The following is a 21,989-nucleotide window of genomic DNA, read 5'->3' as shown; positions in this document are numbered from 1 at the left end:
AATTTTGCCCCTTTTGGGGGGGGGGGTTTTGTAAGGGGGGGGGGGGCCCCCTTGTTTTTTTTTCCCCTCTGGGGGAAGGGGGGACCCTTTGTTTTGGTGTTTTGTTTTTAAAATGGGGTTTTTGGCCCCCCCCCTTTTTTTTTTTTTTTTGTTCCCTTTGGGGGTTTTAAAAAGGCTGTTTTGGGGGTTTTTTTAATAGGTGATTTGTTTTTTGGGTTTGGGGAAGGGTTTCCCCGGATCCGTTGGGGTAATGAGGCGGGCCTTAACCCGGGAATGGAGGTTCCTAAATTTTTCCTTCAAATTATATGTCCCAAACCCCTTTTTTGGGGAAATGGGAAAAAGGTTTTTAAAGGTTTTCCTTTTTTAAATGAGTTCCGGGACTTTATAAGAAGAGGGCCCCAAAGGATCCCTTTTTTTTTTAAAAACAAAACCCCAAAATTATTTTAAACCCGTTTCCGGGTATTATTTCCAATAATTTTTTTAAAGTACAAAAAACCCTCTTTTTTTTTTTTCCTTAAGGGTTTTTTTTTTCAAAAAAATTTAGAATTTGTTTTTTCTTTTCTGTAATTTAAAAAAGGACCCAAAACGAACCAAAAGTCCCTCCCCTATAAACCCCCCAAAATATTAAAAAATTTAAAGGTTGGGGAAAATTGAAAAAAAAACTGTTTTAAACTTTCCCCAAAGTCCCCCCCCCTAAAAAATCCCTTGATTGAAAAAGTAAACAATAAACGAAACCCAAAAACTTTCACTCCCAAAAAAAGAAAAACTAACAGTTAAAAAAGGGGGGGAAGAACCCTTTTACCGGACAAAGGGGAAACAAAACCTATTGAATTAAACCCGTAGGAAACTTTGGAAAACTAAAAAAGGGGAGGCCTTTAAGGCTGACAAGGGCGGGGAAACCCTTGGGAAGCACAAGGACAAAAAATTAAGGGCCCGGGGGGAAACCTTTAACTGCGAAACAGGAGGAAACCATTAAAACAAGGGAGGGGGGAAAACCCATTGGGGAAAGGAAGGGGCGGGGAGGAAACCTTTTGGGAACGGCGAAAAAGGGAAGGGAAAAACCTTTTGGGAGGGGCTGAAAAGGGCGGGAAAAAAACCTTTGGACAGTGACAGAGGAAGGGGGGAACCTATTGGAAAACCGACGGACGGGGGGGAAAAGGGAAAGGGAGGGGAGGAAACCTTTGGAAGCTGACAGGGAAACGGGGGGGAAACCTTTTGGACGCTGAAAAAGGACGGGGGGGAAAACCCTTTTGGACATGACAGAGACGGGAGAAAAGGACAGTGACGAGGGGGGGGGGGAAACCTATTGGACAGACTGAAGGGGACGGGGGGAAACCTTTTGGGAAACGAAAAGGGACGGGGGGGAAAACCCTATTGACAGCGACAGGAAAGGGGGGGAAACCATTTGAAAAGCTAACGGGGTAGGGAGGAACCTATTGGACAACTGACAAGGGGGGGAAAAAACCTATTGGCAGACTGACAGAGGAGGGGGAAAAAAACCTTTGGACGGCTGACAGAGGGGGGGAGGAAAAACCATTGGGACAGAGGACGGGAGGGAAAAAACCTATGGAAGACTGACGGGGGAAAAAGGGGGGGAAAACCTTTTGGGACAGCGACAGAGGGGGGGGAAGAAACCTTTTGGACAGCGAAACAACAGGGAGGAAAACCGGGACGGGCTGACAAGGAGGGAAAGAAACCTTTTGGGAAAACTGACGAGACGGGGGAAACCTATTGGACGCTAAAGGCCCGGGGAAAAAACCTTTTTTAAACAGTGACGGGGAAAAAAGGAAAACCTTTGGGACGCTGCAGCGGGGGGGAGGAAAATTGGACAGACTGACAGGGACGGGGGGAAAAACCTTTGGCAGCTGACGAGGGAGGGGAAAAAAACCTTTTGGGCAGACTGACAGGGGACGGGGGAAACCCTATTGGCCCGCTGACGGGGGGGAAAAAACCCTATTGGACAACTGACAAAAAAGGGGAGGAACCAGGACAACTGCAAGGGACGGGAAAAAACCCTTGGACAGGCTGACAGAGGGACGGGGAGGAAACCTATTGGACAGGCTGATAGACGGACGGGGAGGAAACCTATTGGACAGGCTGACAGGGGAACGGGGAGGAATCCTATTGGACAGGCTGACAGACGGACGGGGAGGAAAACCATTAAAATGAAAGGGGGGAAGGGGGGGTTAGGAAAAAACAAAAAACCAAAAAACAACACAGGGAAAAAAAAACAAAAAAAAAAACCCAGGAAAAAAAAAAAAAAAAGGGGCCAACAACAAAAAAAAAAAGAGAAAAAAAAAAAAAAGGGGAAAGGGAAGGAGGGGGAAAGGGGAAGAAGGGGGGAAACCCTATTGGAACTGAAGAGGGGGGAGAAACCTTTGGCGGGCGAAGGGGAAAGGGAGGAACCCTTTTGGACACTACGAGGACGGGGGAAACCTTTTGGACGATGACGAGGACAAGGGGGAAACCTTTTTGAAGTGCGGGGGGGGAGGAAACCTATTGACCTAAAAAGGGGGGGGAGGAACTTTGGACACTGAAAAGGGCGGGGGAAACCTTTGGACAACTGGAGGGACGGGGAGGAAACCATTTGAAGGGTTTTGACGAGGGACGGGAGGAAACCTTTTTGGAAGGCGGAAAGGAGGGGGAGGAAACCTTTGGAAGCTACAGAGGGACGGGGGAAACCTATTGGACAGATGACAGGGACGGAAAAAAATATTGGGCAGGGCAACGGGGCCGGGGGAACCAAAGGGGAAGGCTTAAGGGGAGGGGAGGGGGGTTCCTAGGACCTACGGGGAAGCTCCCCAAAAAAAAATTTCTTTGCAAAGCTTCGGCAACTTTTTACTTCCTATATGGCTATGGCTGCGCGCTTGGGGCGGTCCTAAAATTTAAGCTTGGGCAAGCTCAAAAGATCTGTTCCTTGCAGTTTCCAATTTGGGCGTTTTTCTGCAACTTGCGAGCCCTTCTGAAAAAGTTCAAGCCTTTGCAAGCTGCAGTCGGGCGGCGGGTTCCCAAGTTCGGTTTTTTGGCAAAGCTGCAACCCTTCGGCAACTTGGAGAAATTTCGGGTGCAGGGGGGTTTTTTTTAAAGAACCCTTTTGGGAAAAATTTTTCCGGGGTTTTAGTTTTTTTGCGTGGGGCTAAAAATCAAAAAGCACGGCCCAGGGGGCTTTTTCAAAATTTTAATTTTTTAGACAACGAAAAGGGGGGGATATGGGGGCTTCGAGTTAAAACAACCTCTTTTTGAATCAAAATTGAATGATGATTTCAGTAATCAATCATTACTGTTTAAATTGCAATTCATGTTGTAAAACTTCAATAATAATCATGACATTCATATCTTTTCAAATTTAGATATCCAACCAATTTATAATAATGCTTAAAGTATTGCTTCATTTATATATTTTACACATGTATTTATAAAATCCTCTTTATTAAAGTTATCAGTGAATATATGATGATATATTTTTGTTAGTATAATCAGTTGTTTCTAGAAGTGATATTCATTCTAAGGGTAACCTGCAAATTATGTGAATTGAATTTCCATCAGTGCAAATTTCAGCAAAATATATGTTGAAGCCTTATTATCAAAAACCTTTCCAACACCAATATGTGTAAACAAACAAAATGAGAGCATATGTTATAAGTAGACTGGCCCAGCTTGACCAAGGTAATATGATATCAGTTCAAGCTGATGAGTACAGGAAGTCCATGCCAGTCAGACTCCAGACACCATGGGGCCAACCCTGGGGTATAAGGTTCATTTCTAACTGACTGTATTGTGACTTATTTGATGATTTATTTCAGTAATAAATACATAAAATGAAACAATATTGTAAAAGTAACTTCAATGCAATTTTATAGTATTTTAAAAAGCATCTGTTGAACTCACAAATCTTCATTTTTATTAAGTCTGTATGAATGAAAAACCTTTCCTGTGCCCCAACTTAAGATTGACCAATGTAAAACAAGGTCCCCACTTTGAATTGAGTTTCCTGTGGCTGCATGTGGACATTTTGCATCTCTGTGAATCAGTATAAATTGTCCTATCAATCACTTCTGGAAATAGAATCAACTTCTGTCATTCTGGACATGGTAAGGATATGTGCAACCTATCTACATCTGCATGTTGAAAGTTCTGTAAATAAGTTACATAAACAAACAGAAGATGGACTCAGTGAAGTGATCCAGATGAAGATTTCCAAGGGTCAACAATAAATGGTGAGTGGTGAGATTTATAATAACATACGGATAATGTTTCAATTGATATAAGAATAATTTACTGATCTAAAATAAACATTATTCTATAATCTTTGGCAATTTTGGGTGAAAAAAAATACAGAGCTATAACACTAGCACATCTAACAAAAACAAAAACTAATATTTTATCTTTTACAACAGAAAAGCCTAGGAAAGTTGAACATTATATATGAGAAATGTGTATTTTTACATTCATTTCTTGTGTTTTAGATATGTTGCAATTATTGCACAAAAATAGTTTTAAGACAAACTGACAATAAAACCTGTATATAAAACTAACCATGCTCCTATTTATAAGACAGCACTTCTAGATCTAGGCATCATACAAATTTTTACTCTATGGATAGTCAACTTGTGATATATATGCCTAAACTTGGAAGGTCACATATTTGATTCTCTATCATGAAATATCTAGAGTGGTCACATTAGAAAAATTGTAATTAAGCCAGATTTAGTTGTTGACATTTAAAGATGTCTTCAAATATCTAATATAGTTGTTTTGGCTTACAAAGAATAAAATCAATTGATCACTATTCTATGTAATATTGCTTTGTTTTATTTTTTTGTAGCACAAATGCAAAAAGGTACAGTGAGCTCTGAAGTGGATGGAAATGACAGGAAGAGTTAAAAGATATTGTAACTGTACTGAAAAAAGAACTGGTATTATCAACATATGATGAATATTCTACCGAATGCCAACAAAAACTATAAGCCATTATTGCAGTGACAACAGAGATTAACAATGATAAGAAAAACATTCATGAACTAGAAATTAAATACCCTTTGATGTATTGTTATGTAAGTGTGCATTAATGATTTAGTTTAAAAGAATATGGAATAAAATATAGATGTTTGTATATAAAGTTCGTATCTATAAGGTGTTTTATTGTAACAGCATGCCGTACTGCTCTGAATGATAGAAATACAGACTTTTACATTAATTTGATGTTTTTGCTTTATTTTTGCTGCATTAAATTCATTTTTACCTCAGAGCTAGACTATTTATCTTGCGGCAAGCTTGCATAAAGTGGCTCACCGCAAGCTTGCAGGAACTAGCTCGCCCCAAGCTTGCAGAAACTAGCTCGCCGCAAGCTTGCAGAAACTAGCTCGCCGCAAGCTTGCCGCGAGGTTTCAAATACTAGCTTGCTGCAAGGTTCCAATTCCTAGCTCGCAGATTAAGCTTGCGGCAAGCTTGCAATAATAGTGAATCGCAAGCTTGCCATTTCTGTTTGGGAGGGAGGAAACCTATTGGACAGGCTGACAGACGGACGGGGAGGAAACCTATTGGACAGACTGACAAACAGACAGGAAGGAAACCTATTTGGCAGGCTGACAGACAGACGGGGAGGAAACCTATTGGACAGACTGACAGAGGGACGGGGAGGAAACCTATTGGATAGAGGGACGGGGAGGAAACCTATTGGACAGACTGACAGAGGGACGGGGAGGAAACCTATTGGACAGGCTGACAGACGGACGGGGAGGAAACCTATTAGACAGGCTGACAGACGGACGGGGAGGAAACCTATTGGACAGGCTGACAGACGGACGGGGAGGAAACCTATTGGACAGACTGACAGAGGGATGGGAAGAAACCTATTGGACAGACTGACAGACGGACGGGGAGGAAACCTATTGTACAGTTTGTTCGACAGAGGGAGGGGGAGGAAACCTTTTGGACAGGCTGACAGAGGGAGGGGGTAGAAACGTATTGGACAGGCTGACAGAGTGACGGGGATGAAACCTATTGGACAGACTGACAGACGGACGGGGAAGAAACCTATTGGACAGACTGACAGATGGACGGGGGGAAAACCTATTGTACAGTCTGACAGAGGGACAGGGAGGAAACGTATTGGACAGGCTGACAGAGGAACAGGGAGTAAACCTATTGGACAGGCCGACAGACGGACAGGGAGGAAACCTATTGGACAGGCTGACAGACAGACTGGGACGAAATCTATTGGACAGATCTAAACTGAAAGAGGGACGGGGAGGAAACCTATTGGACAGGCTGACAGAGGGACAGGGAGGAAACCTATTGGACAGACTGACAGAGGGACGGGGAGGAAACCTATTGGACAGACTGACAGAGGGACGGGGAGGAAACCTATTGGACAGGCTGACAGACGGACAGGGAGGAAACCTATTGGACAGGCTGACAGACGGACAGGGAGGAAACCCATTGGACAGGCTGACAAAGGAACTGGGAGGAAACCTATTGGACAGGCTGACAGAGGAACGTGGAGGAAACCTATTCGGCAGGCTGACAGACGGACAGGGAGGAAACCTATTGTACAGGCTGACAGAGGGACGGGGAGGAAACCTATTGGACAGGCTGACAAAGGAACTGGGAGGAAACCTACTGGACAGGCTGACAGAGGAACGTGGAGGAAACCTATTGGACAGGCTGACAGAGGAACGTGGAAGAAACCTATTGGACAGACTGACAGACGGACGGGGAGGAAACCTATTGGACAGACTGACAGAGGGACGGGGAGGAAACCTATTGGACAGGCTGACAGACGGACGGGGAGGAAACCTATTAGACAGACTGACAGAGGGACGGGGAGGAAACCTATTGGACAGACTGACAGAGGGACGGGGAGGAAACCTATTAGACAGGCTGACAGATGGACGGGGAGGAAACCTATTGGACAGACTGACAGACAGACGGGGGGGAAACCTATTGGACAGACTGACAGACGGACGGGGAGGAAACCTATTGTACAGTCTGTTCGACAGAGGGAGGGGGAGGAAACCTTTTGGACAGGCTGACAGAGGGAGGGGGAGGAAACGTATTGGACAGGCTGACAGAGTGACGGGGATGAAACCTATTGGACAGACTAACAGACGGACGGGGAAGAAACCTATTGGACAGACTGACAGACGGACGGGGGGGAAACCTATTGTACAGTCTGACAGAGGGACGGGGAGGAAACATATTGGACAGGCTGACAGAGGAACAGGGAGTAAACCTATTGGACAGGCTGACAGACGGACAGGGAGGAAACCTATTGGACAGGCTGACAGACAGACTGGGACGAAATCTATTGGACAGATCTAAACTGACAGAGGGACGGGAAGGAATCCTATTGGACAGACTGACAGAGTGATGGGGAGGAAACCTATTGTACAGGCTGACAGAGGGACGGGGAGGAAAACTATTGGACAGACTGACAGAGGGATGCGGAGGAAACCTATTGGACAGACTGACAAACAGACAGGAAGGAAACCTATTTGACAGGCTGACAAAGGAACTGGGAGGAAACCTATTGGACAGGCTGACAGAGGAACGTGGAGGAAACCTATTGTACAGTCTGTTCGACAGAGGGAGGGGGAGGAAACCTTTTGGACAGGCTGACAGAGGGAGGGGGAGGAAACGTATTGGACAGGCTGACAGAGTGACGGGGATGAAACGTATTGGACAGGCTGACAGAGTGACGGGGATGAAACCTATTGGACAGACTGACAGACGGACGGGGAAGAAACCTATTGGACAGACTGACAGACGGACGGGGGGGAAACCTATTGGACAGACTGACAGACGGACGGGGAAGAAACCTATTGGACAGACTGACAGACGGACGGGGGGGAAACCTATTGTACAGTCTGACAGAGGGACGGGGAGGAAACATATTGGACAGGCTGACAGAGGAACAGGGAGTAAACCTATTGGACGAGGCGACAAGACGGACAGGGAGGAGGAAAACCTATTGGAACGCTGACAGACAGACTGGGACGAAATCTATTGGACAGATCTTAAACTGACAGAGGACGGGAATGAATCCTATTGGACAGACTGACAGAGTGATTGGGAGGAAACCTATTGGTACAGCGGCTGCGAGGGACGGGGAGGAAACTATTGGACAGACTGACAGAGGATGCGGAGTAAACCGATGGACAGACTGGGAAGACGAGGGACGGGGAGGAACCCTATTGGACATGCTTACATAGGAACGTTGAGGAAACCTATTCGGCAGGCTGACAGACGGAAGGGGGAACCTATCGTACAGGCTGACAGAGGGCGGGGGGACCTATTGGCAGGCTGACAAAAGGAACTGGGGAGGAAACCTACTGGACGGGCTACAGAGGAACGTGGAGGAAACCTATTACAGCGGCGAAAACGGGGGAAAAACCAGGGCCAAAAAAGGCCGGGAGGAAACCTATTGGAAGGCTGACAGAAAGGGGGGGGGGAAAAAAATTTAAAAGACCTGAAAAAGGGGAACCCGGGGGGGGGAAACCTATTGGACAGGCTACAGAGGACGGGAACCATTGGCGCGACGGGGAGGGGGGGAAAAACCTATTGGACAGTTTCCCAAAACGGACGGGGAAGGAAACCTATTTTTGGCAGCTGCAAGAACGGGAGGGGAAAACCTTTTTACAGGGGTGACAAGGGGAGGGGGGGAAAAACTTTGGGCACGCGAGGGAAAGGGGGGAGGGGGAAACCTTTGGACAGTGACAAACGGGGGAAACCTATTGACGGCTGACAAAGGGGGGGGGAGGGGAAAACCCTTGGGCGGGGACAAGGGAAAGGGGGGAAACCAGGGGGCAGGGTCAAAAACTTGGGGGAAACCTATTGGCAGCTGAAGAGGCGGGAGGGGAAAACCCATTGTACAGGCTGACAGAGGGACGGGAGGAAACCTATTGGACAGGCTGACAAAGGAACTGGGAGGAAACCTACTGGACAGGCTGACAGAGGAACGTGGGAGGAAACCTATTGGACAGGCTGTCAGAGGAACGTGGAAGAAACCTATTGGACAGGCTGACAGACGGACGGGGAGGAAACCTATTGGACAGACTGACAGAGGGACGGGGAGGAAACCTATTGGACAGACTGACAGAGGGACGGGGAGGAAACCTATTGGACAGGCTGACAGACGGACGGGGAGGAAACCTATTGTACAGCCTGACAGAGGGACGGGGAGGAATCCTATTGGACAGACTGACAGAGGGACAGAAGGAAACCTATTGGACAGGCTGACAGACGGACGGAGAAGAAACCTATTGGACAGGCTGACAGAGGAACGGGGAGGAAACCTATTGGACAGGCTGACAGAGGGAAGGGGAGGAAACCTATTGGACAGGCTGACAGATGGATGGAGAGGAAACCTATTGGACAGGCTGACAGAGGAACGGGGAGGAAACCTATTGGACAGGCTGACAGAGGGAAGGGGAGGAAACCTATTGGACAGGCTGACAAATGGATGGAGAGGAAACCTATTGGACAGGCTGACAGATGGACGGGGAGGAAACCTATTGGATAGAGGGACGGAGAGGAAACCTATTTGACAGACTGACAGACGGACGGGGAGGAAACTTATTGTACAGGCTGACAGAGGGATGGGGAAGAAACCTATTGGACAGACTGACAGATGGACGGGGAGGAAACCTATTGTACAGTCTGTTCGACAGAGGGAGGGGGAGGAAACCTATTGGACAGGCTGACAGAGGGAGGGGGGAGGAAACGTATTGGACAGGCTGACAGAGTGACGGGGAGGAAACCTATTGGACAGACTGACAGACGGACGGGGAAGAAACCTATTGGACAGACTGACAGAGTGACGGGGAGGAAACCTATTAGACAGACTGACACAGGGACAGGGAGGAAACCTATTGGACAGGCTGACAGACGGACGGGGAGGAAACCTATTGGACAGGCTGACAGGCGGACGGGGAGGAAACCTATTGGACAGACTGACAGAGGGACGGGGAGGAAACCTATTGGATAGAGGGACGGGGAGGAAACCTATTGGACAGACTGACAGATGGACGGGGAGGAAACTTATTGTACAGGCTGACAGAGGGATGGGGAAGAAACCTATTGGACAGACTGACAGACGGACGGGGAGGAAACCTATTGTACAGTTTGTTCGACAGAGGGAGGGGGAGGAAACCTTTTGGACAGGCTGACAGAGGGAGGGGGTAGAAACGTATTGGACAGGCTGACAGAGTGACGGGGATGAAACCTATTGGACAGACTGACAGACGGACGGGGAAGAAACCTATTGGACAGGCTGACAGAGGAACGGGGAGGAAACCTATTGGACAGGCTGACAGAGGGAAGGGGAGGAAACCTATTGGACAGGCTGACAGATGGATGGAGAGGAAACCTATTGGACAGGCTGACAGAGGAACGGGGAGGAAACCTATTGGACAGGCTGACAGAGGGAAGGGGAGGAAACCTATTGGACAGGCTGACAAATGGATGGAGAGGAAACCTATTGGACAGGCTGACAGATGGACGGGGAGGAAACCTATTGGATAGAGGGACGGAGAGGAAACCTATTTGACAGACTGACAGACGGACGGGGAGGAAACTTATTGTACAGGCTGACAGAGGGATGGGGAAGAAACCTATTGGACAGACTGACAGATGGACGGGGAGGAAACCTATTGTACAGTCTGTTCGACAGAGGGAGGGGGAGGAAACCTATTGGACAGGCTGACAGAGGGAGGGGGAGGAAACGTATTGGACAGGCTGACAGAGTGACGGGGAGGAAACCTATTGGACAGACTGACAGACGGACGGGGAAGAAACCTATTGGACAGACTGACAGAGTGACGGGGAGGAAACCTATTAGACAGACTGACACAGGGACAGGGAGGAAACCTATTGGACAGGCTGACAGACGGACGGGGAGGAAACCTATTGGACAGGCTGACAGGCGGACGGGGAGGAAACCTATTGGACAGACTGACAGAGGGACGGGGAGGAAACCTATTGGATAGAGGGACGGGGAGGAAACCTATTGGACAGACTGACAGATGGACGGGGAGGAAACTTATTGTACAGGCTGACAGAGGGATGGAAGGGGAAACCCATGGACAGCTCAGAGGAGGGAGGGAAACCATTGGAAAGGGAAAGGGGGGGGGGGAAAACCCTTTTTGGGCAGCTGAGGGGGGAGGGGAAACTATTGAAGGCTACAGAGGATGGGGAAACCCATTGGGCAGATGACAGAGGGGCGGGGAAGGAAAACCCATTGACAGGGTGACAGAGGGGCGGGGGGGAAAACCATTTACAAAGGGCCGGGGGGAAGGGAGAACTTTGGGGCAGGCTACGAGGACGGGGGGAAAAAACCTTTGGACAGCGCAGAGGACGGGGGGAAACCCTTTTGGCAGTGACAGAACGGGGGGGGGAAAAATTGCAACTACAGGGGCGGGGAAAACTATTGACATTGACAAAGGGGGGGGAGAAACCATTGGGCAGGGGACAGAAAGGGGGAGGAAACCCCTTGGGCAGGCTACGGAAAGGGGGGGAAACCCCATTGGACACTAATAGGGGCGGGGGGGGAAACCCATTGTACACGACAAAGGGGGCGGGGAAACCTATTTGGGCGCGGGCCGAGGGGAGGGGGAGGAAAAATTGGGCAGCGACGAGAAAGGAGGAAAAATATTGGACGGTGACGAGGGAGGGGAGGGGAAACCCGGGCCGGCTGAAGGGGAAGGGGGAAAAAAACTTTGACAGCGACAGAGTGACGGGGGGAAACCTTTGGGCAGGCGACAAGGAAAAAGGGGGAACCCATTGGACGGCTGCAAGACGGACGGGGAAAACCTATTGGGCCTGACGGCGGACGGGGGGAAAAACCCATGGGGCAGACTGCAGAGGACGGGGGGAAACCATTGGAAACTAAAAGGGAAAGGGGAGGGGGAAACCCAGGGGCATGACAGAGAGGGGGGAAAATATTTACAGGCGACAGGGGAGGAGAACCCATTGGGCGTCAGAGACGGGGGGGGAAACCCTTTGGGTAACAAAATTTTTTCGACAAAGGAGGGGAGGAAACCTTTTGGAAGCTGACAGAGGGAGGGGGTAGAAACGTATTGGACAGGCTGACAGAGTGACGGGGATGAAACCTATTGGACAGACTGACAGATGGACGGGGGGGGGGGAAACCTATTGTACAGTCTGACAGAGGGACAGGGAGGAAACGTATTGGACAGGCTGACAGAGGAACAGGGAGTAAACCTATTGGACAGGCCGACAGACGGACAGGGAGGAAACCTATTGGACAGGCTGACAGACAGACTGGGACGAAATCTATTGGACAGATCTAAACTGAAAGAGGGACGGGGAGGAAACCTATTGGACAGGCTGACAGAGGGACAGGGAGGAAACCTATTGGACAGACTGACAGAGGGACGGGGAGGAAACCTATTGGACAGACTGACAGAGGGACGGGGAGGAAACCTATTGGACAGGCTGACAGACGGACAGGGAGGAAACCTATTGGACAGGCTGACAGACGGACAGGGAGGAAACCTATTGGACAGGCTGACAGAGGGACAGGGAGGAAAACTATTGGACAGGCTGACAGAGGGACGGGGAGGAAACCTATTGGACAGGCTGACAGAGGAACGTGGAGGAAACCTATTGGACAGGCTGACAGACGGATGGGGAGGAAACCTATTGGACAGACTGACAGAGGGACGGGGAGGAAACCTATTCGACAGGCTTACAGACAGACGGGGAGGAAACCTATTGGACAGACTGACAGAGGGACGGGGAGGAAACCTATTCGACAGGCTGACAGAGTGACGGGGATGAAACCTATTGGACAGACTGACAGACGGACGGGGAAGAAACCTATTGGACAGACTGACAGACGGACGGGGGGGAAACCTATTGTACAGTCTGACAGAGGGACGGGGAGGAAACGTATTGGACAGGCTGACAGAGGAACAGGGAGTTAACCTATTGGACAGGCTGACAGACGGACGGGGAGGAAACCTATTCGACAGGCTGACAGAGGGACGGGGAAGAAACCTATTGGACAGGCTGACAGACGGACGGGGAGGAAACCTATTGGATAGAGGGACGGGGAGGAAACCTATTGGACAGACTGACAGACGGACGGGGAGGAAACTTATTGTACAGGCTGACAGGGATGGGGAAGAAACCTATTGGACAGTCTGTTCGACAGAGGGAGGGGGAGGAAACCTATTGGACAGACTGACAGAGGAACATGGAGGAAACCTATTGGACAGACTGACAGAGGGACAGGGAGAAAACCTATTTGACAGACTGACAGAGGGACGGGGAGGAAACCTATTGGACAGACTGACAGAGGGACGGGGAGGAAACCTATTGGACAGAGTGACAGAGGGACGGGGAGGAAACCTATTGGACAGACTGACAGACAGACGGGGAGGAAACCTATTGGACAGGCTGACAGACGGACGGGGAGGAAATCTATTGGACAGACTGACAGAGGGATGGGGAGGAAACCTACTGGACAGACTGACAGAAGGACGGGAAGGAAACCTATTGAACAGGCTGACAGGCGGACAGGGAGGAAACCTATTGGACACGCTGACAGAGGGACGGGGAGGAAACCTATTGGACAGACTGACAGAGTGACGGGGATGAAACCTATTGGACAGACTGACAGACGGACGGGGAGGAAACCTTTTGGACAGGCTGACAGAGGGACGGGGAGGAAACCTATTGGACAGACTGACAGACAGACGGGGAGGAAACCTATTGGACAGGCTGACAGACGGACGGGGAGGAAATCTATTGGACAGACTGACAGAGGGATGGGGAGGAAACCTACTGGACAGGCTGACAGAAGGACGGGAAGGAAACCTATTGAACAGGCTGACAGGCGGACAGGGAGGAAACCTATTGGACACGCTGACAGAGGGACGGGGAGGAAACCAATTGGACAGACTGACAGACGGACGGGGAGGAAACCTTTTGGACAGGCTGACAGAGGGACGGGGAGGAAACCTATTGGACAGACTAAATCATTTCCATAAGAATTCCTTTTTTGAAATGTACACAAGCTAAGAAAGGTAGGTATATCACCCACAACAGCATCAGAATAGAAGTTTTGAATACATTTATGGTCCGTGTGGTACAAGAGCTGTCATTATTATTGTAATAAATTCAAGAACATCTACTCTGCTGTTGTTATTGATACACTTACATGTACCTGATTCTTTCTCTATCACCCAGCGGTGGGTATCCAGGAGTAAACAAACCAAATCCCCATCCAACCAGAACAACTGGTGTCCGCTCTGTTAACCAAATATTTCCAAGAAACAAGAGGCCCAAAGGGCCTTAACGGTCACCTGAGATTTGAAATATTTCGGCCAACTAAATTGACCCTTTTTGGCCCCACCCATCAGTCCTAATGGGGTCAGTCTATGAAGAGTATTTGATTCTAACATATAGTAGATAAGACGATTTTTGAAATTTCAGTCAATTTGACCCTTTTTGGCCCCGCCCACCAGCCCGTGGGGTCAACTAGGGCCAACATGTACATAACATCAAACTGTAATCCCATGATGATAATTTGAACCAAGTTAGAATGAATTCCAATAGAAATCCAACAAATAATAGTCAAAAATGTGATTTCCCTATATAAACTGTAGTAAAGTTTACCCCCTCCCCAGGGGCAAACGTGAGACCCCAGGGTCATGAAATTCACAATTTTGGTAAAGCACCTGAAGAGCCTTCCATTTATGAAGAGTATTTGATTCTAACATATCTGAGAGTAGAGAAGAAGATTTTTGAAATTTCAGTCAATTTGACCCTTTTTGGCCCCGCCCACCAGCCCCTGGGGGTCAACCAGGGCCAACATGTACATACCATCAAACTGTCATCCCATGCTGATAATTTGATACAAGTTAGAATGAATTCCAATAGAAATCCAACAAATAATAGTCAAAAATGTGATTTCCCTATATAAACTATAGTAAAGTTTACCCCCTCCCCAGGGGCAAACGGGAGACCCCAGGGTCATGAAATTCACAATTTTGATAAAGCACCTTAAGACCCTTCCATCTATGAAGAGTATTTGATTCTACCATATCTGAGAGTAGAGAAGAAGATTTTTGAAGTTTTAGTCAATTTGACCCTTTTTGGCCCCACCCCTCAGGCCCCTGGGGGCTGGGGACCATATAATTCACAATTTTGGTTGACCTTCAGCCATAGAAACTTTCTGCCAAATTTCATTGAATTTTGTTAAGTGGTTTTGGAGAAGAAGTCGAAAATGTAAAAAGTTTACGGACGCACGACGGACGACGCACGACAGACGACGACGGACAAAAGGCGATTAGAATAGGTCACTTGAGACTTCGTCTCAGGTGACCTAAAAAAGGTGACGTTGTTGTACAGAATGCGGAAGATTGTATAATTAATTGATGAAAATTCTACAACATTGATTTTCTATACAGAGTATAGTTAAGTGAATCAGCCAGAAGGCTATATTTACCCCTGTCCAGGAGATATTGACATGTCTGAGTGTTGGTCCGGTCAGTGTGGCAAGGTGTCTGACCGCTGTGCTGGTCAGTGTGGTACCAGAAATGTCTACACTAATTAGGGAACAATCATATCGGTCCTGGCTCATCTGCAAATCAAAATCAAACATCACCAAATAAATTCACTTTGACTCCCATTTTGAAAGCACCTACTTCAATAACATGTAGTTTTAAAATTCTAAAAAGGTCTATATATAGTAACAATTAATTATACTGAATGTAGGCACAACAAACCCCAATAATGTTTCTTCAGTAAAGTAACATTCCTCTAATAAACACAGACAATGTTTACTTCAGTAAAGTAACATTCCTCTAATAAACACAGACAATGTTTACTTCAGTAAAGTAACATTCCTCTAATAAACATAGACAATGTTTACTTCAGTAAAATAACATTCCCCCAATTCACACAGACAATGTTTACTTCAGTTAAGTAACATTCCTCTAATAAACACAGACAATGTTTACTTCAGTTAGGTAACATTAATCTAATAAACACAGACAATGTTTACTTCAGTAAAGTAACATTCCCCCAATTCACACAGACAATGTTTACTTCAGTAAAGCAACATTCCTCTAATAAACATTGACAATGTTTACTTCAGTAAAGTAACATTCCTCTAATAAACACAGACAATATGTTTACTTCAGTAAAGCAACATTCCTCTAATAAACACAAACAATGTTTACTTCAGTAAAGTAACATTCCTCTAATAAACACAATGTTTACTTCAGTAAAGTAACATTCCTCTAATAAACATAGACAATGTTTACTTCAGTAAATTAACATTCCTCTAATAAACAGACAATGTTTACTTCAGTAGAGTAACATTCCTCTAATGACACAGACAATGTTTACTTCAGTAAAGTAACATTCCTCTAATAGACACAGACAATGTTTACTTCAGTTAAGTAACATTCCTCTAATAGACACAGACAATGTTTACTTCAGTAAAGTAACATTCCTCTAATAAACATAGACAATGCTTACTTCAGTAAAGTAACATTCCTCTAATAAATATAGACAATGTTTACTTCAGTAAAGTAACATTCCTCCAATAAACATAGACAATGTTTACTTCAGTAAAGTAACATTCCCCCAATTCACACAGACAATGTTTACTTCGGTAAAGTAACATTCCTCTAATAAACACAATGTTTACTTCAGTAAAGTAACATTCCACTAATAGACACAAACAATGTTTACTTCAGTAAAGTAACATTCCTCTAATAAACACAATGTTTACTTCAGTAAAGTAACATTCCTCTAATAGACACAGACAATGTTTACTTCAGTAAAGTAACATTCCTCTAATAAACACAGACAATGTTTACTTCAGTAAAGTAACATTCCTCTAATAGACACAGACAATGTTTACTTCAGTAAAGTAACATTCCTCTAATAAACACAGACAATGTTTACTTCAGTAAAGTAACAATCCTCTAATAAACACAGACAATGTTTACTTCAGTAAAGTAACATTCCTCTAATAACACAGACAATGTTTACTTCAGTAAAGTAACAATCCTCTAATAAACATAGACAATGTTTACTTCAGTAAAGTAACATTCCTCCAATAAACATAGACAATGTTTACTTCAGTAAAGTAACATTCCTCTAATAAACACAGACAATGTTTACTTCAGTAAAGTAACATTCCTCCAATAAACATAGACAATGTTTTCTTCAGTAAAGTAACATTCCTCCAATAAACACAGACAATGTTTACTTCAGTTAAGTAACATTCCTCTAATAGACACAGACAATGTTTACTTCAGTAAAGTAACAATCCTCTAATAAACACAGACAATGTTTACTTCAGTAAAGTAACAATCCTCTAATAAACATAGACAATGTTCACTTCAGTAAAGTAACATTCCTCTAATAAACACAGACAATGTTTACTTCAGTAAAGTAACATTCCTCCAATAAACATAGACAATGTTTTCTTCAGTAAAGTAACATTCCTCCAATAAACACAGACAATGTTTACTTCAGTTAAGTAACATTCCTCTAATAGACACAGACAATGTTTACTTCAGTAAAGTAACATTCCTCTAATAAACACAGACAATGTTTACTTCAGTAGAGTAACATTCCTCTAATAACACAGACAATGTTTACTTCAGTAAAGTAACATTCCTCTAACAGACACAGACAATGTTTACTTCAGTAAAGTAACATTCCTCCAATAAACATAGACAATGTTTACTTCAGTAAAGTAACATTCCTCTAATAAACACAGACAATGTTTACTTCAGTAAAGTAACATTCCTCTAATAGACATAGACAATGTTTACTTCAGTAAAGTAACATTCCTCTAATAGACACAGACAATGTTTACTTCAGTAAAATAACATTCCCCCAATTCACACAGACAATGTTTACTTCAGTTAAGTAACATTCCTCTAATAAACACAGACAATGTTTACTTCAGTTAGGTAACATTAATCTAATAAACACAGACAATGTTTACTTCAGTAAAGTAACATTCCCCCAATTCACACAGACAATGTTTACTTCAGTAAAGCAACATTCCTCTAATAAACATCGACAATGTTTACTTCAGTAAAGTAACATTCCTCTAATAAACACAGACAATATGTTTACTTCAGTAAAGTAACATTCCTATAATAAACACAAACAATGTTTACTTCAGTAAAGTAACATTCCTCTAATAAACACAATGTTTACTTCAGTAAAGTAACATTCCTCTAATAAACACATAATGTTTACTTCAGTAAAGTAACATTCCTCTAATAAACATAGACAATGTTTACTTCAGTAAAGTAACATTCCTCTAATAAACAGACAATGTTTACTTCAGTAGAGTAACATTCCTCTAATGACACAGACAATGTTTACTTCAGTAAAGTAACATTCCTCTAATAGACACAGACAATGTTTACTTCAGTTAAGTAACATTCCTCTAATAGACACAGACAATGTTTACTTCAGTAAAGTAACATTCCTCTAATAAACACAGACAATGTTTACTTCAGTAAAGTAACATTCCACTAATAGACACAAACAATGTTTACTTCAGTAAAGTAACATTCCTCTAATAAACACAATGTTTACTTCAGTAAAGTAACATTCCTCTAATAGACACAGACAATGTTTACTTCAGTAAAGTAACATTCCTCTAATAAACACAGACAATGTTTACTTCAGTAAAGTAACATTCCTCTAATAGACACAGACAATGTTTACTTCAGTAAAGTAACATTCCTCTAATAAACACAGACAATGTTTACTTCAGTAAAGTAACATTCCTCTAATAAACATAGACAATGTTCACTTCAGTAAAGTAACATTCCTCTAATAAACACAGACAATGTTTACTTCAGTAAAGTAACATTCCTCTAATAAACACATACAATGTTTACTTCAGTAAAGTAACATTCCTCTAATAAACATAGACAATGTTTACTTCAGTAAAGTAACATTCCTCTAATAAACAGACAATGTTTACTTCAGTAGAGTAACATTCCTCTAATGACACAGACAATGTTTACTTCAGTAAAGTAACATTCCTCTAATAGACACAGACAATGTTTACTTCAGTTAAGTAACATTCCTCTAATAGACACAGACAATGTTTACTTCAGTAAAGTAACATTCCTCTAATAAACATAGACAATGCTTACTTCAGTAAAGTAACATTCCTCTAATAAACACAGACAATGTTTACTTCAGTAAAGTAACATTCCCCCAATTCACACAGACAATGTTTACTTCAGTAAAGTAACATTCCTCTAATAAACACAGACAATGTTTACTTCAGTAAAGTAACATTCCACTAATAGACACAAACAATGTTTACTTCAGTAAAGTAACATTCCTCTAATAAACACAATGTTTACTTCAGTAAAGTAACATTCCTCTAATAGACACAGACAATGTTTACTTCAGTAAAGTAACATTCCTCTAATAAACACAGACAATGTTTACTTCAGTAAAGTAACATTCCTCTAATAGACACAGACAATGTTTACTTCAGTAAAGTAACATTCCTCTAATAAACACAGACAATGTTTACTTCAGTCAAGCAACATTCCTCCAATAAACATAGACAATGTTTTCTTCAGTAAAGTAACATTCCTCCAATAAACACAGACAATGTTTACTTCAGTTAAGTAACATTCCTCTAATAGACACAGACAATGTTTACTTCAGTAAAGTAACATTCCTCTAACAGACACAGACAATGTTTACTTCAGTAAAGTAACATTCCTCCAATAAACATAGACAATGTTTACTTCAGTAAAGTAACATTCCTCTAATAAACACAGACAATGTTTACTTCAGTAAAGTAGCATTCCTCTAATAAACACAGACAATGTTTACTTCAGTAAAGTAACATTCCTCTAATAAACATATACAATGTTTACTTCAGTAAAGTAACATTCCTCTAATAGACATAGACAATGTTTACTTCAGTAAAGTAACATTCCCCCAATTCACACAGACAATGTTTACTTCAGTTAAGTAACATTCCTCTAATAAACACAGACAATGTTTACTTCAGTAAAGTAACATTCCTCTAATAGACACAGACAATGTTTACTTCAGTAAAGTAACATTCCTCTAATAGACACAGACTATATTTACCTTAGTAAAGTGTGTGGATCTACAGTGCAAAACCTAATTAAACTGATTCTTAACTGGGTATTTAATAAGAGGCTCATGGGCACATGTTAAGGACCATCTCAGGATCACTTCAGGTAAGTTTGAGCTGAATCCCACTAGTTGAACTTCAGAAGTTTGAAATGTGAAAGTTTACTCACAGCAGACGACGATAGATGAATAATGATGACTATAGGTCATGATTAAAAACTGATAAATAAGGTACATGTGGTTTTATTAAACATGTTTTCACAACAAATTTATTATAAACAAACCAAAATCAAAACTCTCCTCTTCGTCAAGGTTTTCAGGTTCTGACACCTAAACAGGTAAGATATTGTTAATAATTTTCACCTGAAAAACCATATTTCTATTGCCTCATTGTGTGTCTATATATTGTACCTGTCCAAAGGTCTCCCGCTGAAGTTGGAGATTTTCGTTGAGGAGGAAAACGTTATCTGTCAGTTTGGTACAACCTGCCAGGTTTAAGTGTTGTAAGGTCTTCATGTATGACAGAATACTCTGTAAATCAAGCAGTCAAATTCAATTCAACAGAAAATAAACATCTGGTTTGTACGTGCCCAGAAACATATTACAAAATATGGACTAAGTGCTCATGTAAATACATTGTACATATAATGTACCTTCCAAATCATGGTCTAAAACACCTTAAACAGGACACAATCAAATGATTATTTTGTGATACACACAGAATCTTATATCAATGTAACACTAGTTACTATCTCCCCTGGTTAGACTGTACAGCAACAGTAACTCTATCTCCCCTGGTTAGACTGTACAACAACAGTAACTCTATCTCCCCTGGTTAGACTGTACAGCAACAGTAACTCTATCTCCCCTGGTTAGACTGTACAACAACAGTAACTCTATCTCCCCTGGTTAGACTGTACAACAACAGTAACTCTATCTCCCCTGGTTAGACTGTACAACAACAGTAACTCTATCTCCCCTGGTTAGACTGTACAGCAACAGTAACTCTATCTCCCCTGGTTAGACTGTACAGCAACAGTAACTCTATCTCCCCTGGTTAGACTGTACAACAACAGTAACTCTATCTCCCCTGGTTAGACTGTACAACAACAGTAACTCTATCTCCCCTGGTTAGACTGTACAGCAACAGTAACTCTATCTCCCCTGGTTAGACTGTACAGCAACAGTAACTCTATCTCCCCTGGTTAGACTGTACAGCAACAGTGACTCTATCTCCCCTGGTTAGACTGTACAGCAACAGTAGCTCTATCTCCCCTGGTTAGACTGTACAACAACAGTAACTCTAAAGGTTAGGTGAGATCAAAATAAAATCACAATAAAGTGTTTAAATTTACTCCACAAACCTTTCATAATCTGATCATGTCTGACATGTCCTGTAATATATCTTTGGGTCGTTTACGAAGAATAACAATTTCATACTTCCCAGTCATCTTTAAATTTCTATGAAGGAGATTTATACCTACCTATAATCAATTCCAACTGGAATTTGATAAATTGAAAACTTCAACATTGTAAAACATATTCTTCTGGTTGGTAAAGTTATTGTAAGAGATGTTTTCATAACAGCTTGTGAAATATTTCTGAGACTTGAATGACCAGTATAGCGTGGCATGTACACTACCGTGATCAATGTGTACAAGATGGTAATAATATGTGTGTCTCATACACACTTACTACCATAGTGTACACACACACACCACCATAGTGTACATACACTCCACCATAGTGTACATACATACCACCATAGTGTACACAAACAACACCATAGTGTACACACCACCATAGTGTACATATTTACCACCAGTGTACACACACACCACCATAGT

General features: G+C 43.7%; 1 protein-coding gene and 1 long non-coding RNA gene across 2 annotated transcripts in view; one reads left to right on the top strand and one right to left on the bottom strand.

Annotated features, from left to right (window-relative positions):
* LOC117315022 (papilin-like) overlaps positions 1-21,989 on the bottom strand; it is a 46,095-nt gene that overhangs the window by 4,050 nt on the left and 20,056 nt on the right. Inside the window, exons 4-5 of the mRNA XM_033869153.1 lie at positions 20,554-20,673; positions 15,476-15,610 (exon numbers count right to left, since the gene is read on the bottom strand). Coding sequence (XP_033725044.1) covers positions 15,476-15,610; positions 20,554-20,673 — 255 coding nt within the window. The remainder of the gene's footprint in view (positions 1-15,475; positions 15,611-20,553; positions 20,674-21,989) is intronic.
* LOC117315023 lies at positions 3,327-5,197 on the top strand. The gene is made up of 2 exons (XR_004529665.1): positions 3,327-4,217; positions 4,826-5,197. It is a non-coding gene; the product is annotated as an uncharacterized LOC117315023 (long non-coding RNA).

The sequence above is a fragment of the Pecten maximus genome, chromosome 17 (assembly GCF_902652985.1).
Source record: "Pecten maximus chromosome 17, xPecMax1.1, whole genome shotgun sequence".
Taxonomy (NCBI): domain Eukaryota; kingdom Metazoa; phylum Mollusca; class Bivalvia; order Pectinida; family Pectinidae; genus Pecten; species Pecten maximus.
Note: the sequence above shows the minus strand (reverse complement) of the source record. Positions and strands in the feature narration are given on the sequence as shown.